This window comes from Trachymyrmex cornetzi, unplaced genomic scaffold, assembly GCF_001594075.2.
Source record: "Trachymyrmex cornetzi isolate Tcor2-1 unplaced genomic scaffold, Tcor1.1 scaffold525, whole genome shotgun sequence".
Taxonomy (NCBI): Eukaryota; Metazoa; Arthropoda; class Insecta; order Hymenoptera; family Formicidae; genus Trachymyrmex; species Trachymyrmex cornetzi.
The window spans coordinates 44,670-46,912 of NW_017299834.1; the positions used below are offsets into that span (position 1 = coordinate 44,670).

A 2,243-nucleotide genomic window follows, 5' to 3' on the forward strand; every position below is an offset into this window, starting at 1 on the left:
ATATATATATATATATATATATGTCACTCAATGTATTATATATCACTGTATCGAAACAAGTGCCGCTTTGACGTACTTACGAATGTTAATTAAATTAAATCACCTTTCGTTAGTGGATCATTCATCACTTACGTCGGGATTTTCGCAAGTGACTACAGCGATAAGATGTATAAAATATAAATCATGAGAAAATTAACTCATATTTTTCTCTATTTAAAAGACTATAATATAATGGTTTAATTTGTTTCCTTTATATTTGCAATTGTATCTTTGTATTTGTCGAAAATGTTTCCAAGTGCAGATCTAGGTACCATTATGCAAATACTTTTACTTTATATATACATGCACAAAAATATAATAACAGTCTTGTATGATTATAGTCGTTCAGAGATTGAGGCAAAATCCGCACTTATAAAACTGCAACTTTCAACAAATAATATGAAACTATATACATATATATCGATTATATATCGATCGAGGACTGATATGATTCATTAATTCAACGGTTTACTTTGTGGATAACAACTCGACGCAGCAGATTCTGTCGTGCGTTCATCTGTAAACTTTTTTCTTCAATTATTTCCTAGTAGGAAAATTTTTACGGGAAACTACATTACAGATTGAGATATTAAGATCATCTTTAGAAATTCTTAGTTTCTTTGTAGATATTCGTAATGGGACATAGGCCGGTATTCATAGTTGAGTCTTATTTCAAGACCGTCTTAAGTAATGTCTTAAGACTATAATGCAGCCTTCTGATTGGTTCGCGACTTCTTAAGACCGTATTTAAGACGGTCTTGAATATAAGATCTGACTATGAATACCGGCCATAGAGTGGCATTGTCTGTTTCGTGATACTATAGAGTCCCTATACAAGGACTCTATCACATAGAGTTTTTGTGGAAAAAATGTTTCTTAAACATTCGTGATACAACGTCAGAAGACGTATATGGAAAGAACGGAGAATTTCTTGATTTTTCAAATACTCTACTTACTCCTCACTATGAATATCTACGAAAAACTAAGAATTTCCAAGATCTTATATTATGTAGTTTTCTGTACTGTTTATCATGTACTTTTTCATAAAAATCTTCTCATCAAGCTTACGAGAAATCGATTGCCATAAATTTCAAATAATGAAAATTTCCATTAAATGGAATAGACAAAATGAAACGTGAAAAGATACACACTGACTGACAACGTGAACTTTCGTTTACACTTGTATCGTTTCTAAATTACAATAAATTAATATATATATTATGTTTGATATTCTCTTGCTTTCTGCTTAGTGTATGCAATATCCTCCTCCCTCACTGACGGTTGTAATCCACATGCTATTTCTTCCTCCCTGATAAATGCAAGCTTCTCTGCCTTTTCTATATAAAAATCCTTTTGTAACTTTTTCAATTCTTTTTTGTAAATATCCAATTTTTCTTGCACAAGTTCATTACAATGTTTTTGCGTTAAACGTCTTAAAGAATCCTTTCTGGTAATCTGATGCGGTAACCTATTAAATGTTTTGTAGAAAGTAAGATCAGATTTATAAAATTTCAGCAAAATATAAAATAAATGTATATTGATATATTTGGTAAAGCACTCACTCAGGTACTGGTTTGTAAACAAGATTAAGTTTCTCCAAGATCCATTCGAAACGTCTATAATCCCATTGCCGTAAATATTTAAGCATTTTCCTTCGTTTTGCAATTGTTTCTAGCAATTGAACTTTCATTTTCGTGTTCTTGGGATATTCCGTTAAATATTCTTGCAACTGATGTATGTCATTAGTCATAATGGCAACTGAAAAGTAAAAACATGATAATGTTAGCCTATTATTCTATCGTATAATCTATTTTGTTTATAGTAGAGCTATACTTGCTTGTAGCTTCTGGTGAATTTCGATCTAATCTGTGCCTTTGAACCAATTCCAAGATTTTGTCTCTTCTAATATTAATCGTTTCTTTGCGAGGTAGAAATTGTAACGTAAACATCTTTTTAACAATATCACTGGCACTGACAAAAAGTATTACATATAAATAGCATGTTTAAGAATTTAATTATAAAATAAAATATTTATTTATGGTAATCATTAATTAATTGACTCGGTTGAATAAATCCAAAATGTGTTTAGTGCCTACTCGAGTCTATACACCAGATGTACCAGGTATGTAAATATGAAACCGGAATTTTTTAATAGAAAATACACATTTATTGCATGAAAATAATAAAAAATATTTTATTCGAAG

At 30.1% G+C, this 2,243-nt stretch overlaps 1 protein-coding gene across 1 annotated transcript in view; it reads right to left on the reverse strand.

Moving 5' to 3' along the window:
- Positions 1-768: 768 nt before the first annotated feature.
- The window catches only part of bonsai (28S ribosomal protein S15, mitochondrial), a 10,561-nt gene continuing 9,086 nt past the window's right edge, over positions 769-2,243 (reverse strand). The window contains exons 2-4 of the mRNA XM_018514606.1: positions 1,877-2,010; positions 1,602-1,797; positions 769-1,507 (exon numbers count right to left, since the gene is read on the reverse strand). Coding sequence (XP_018370108.1) covers positions 1,258-1,507; positions 1,602-1,797; positions 1,877-2,010 — 580 coding nt within the window. The 3' untranslated portion in view covers positions 769-1,257. The remainder of the gene's footprint in view (positions 1,508-1,601; positions 1,798-1,876; positions 2,011-2,243) is intronic.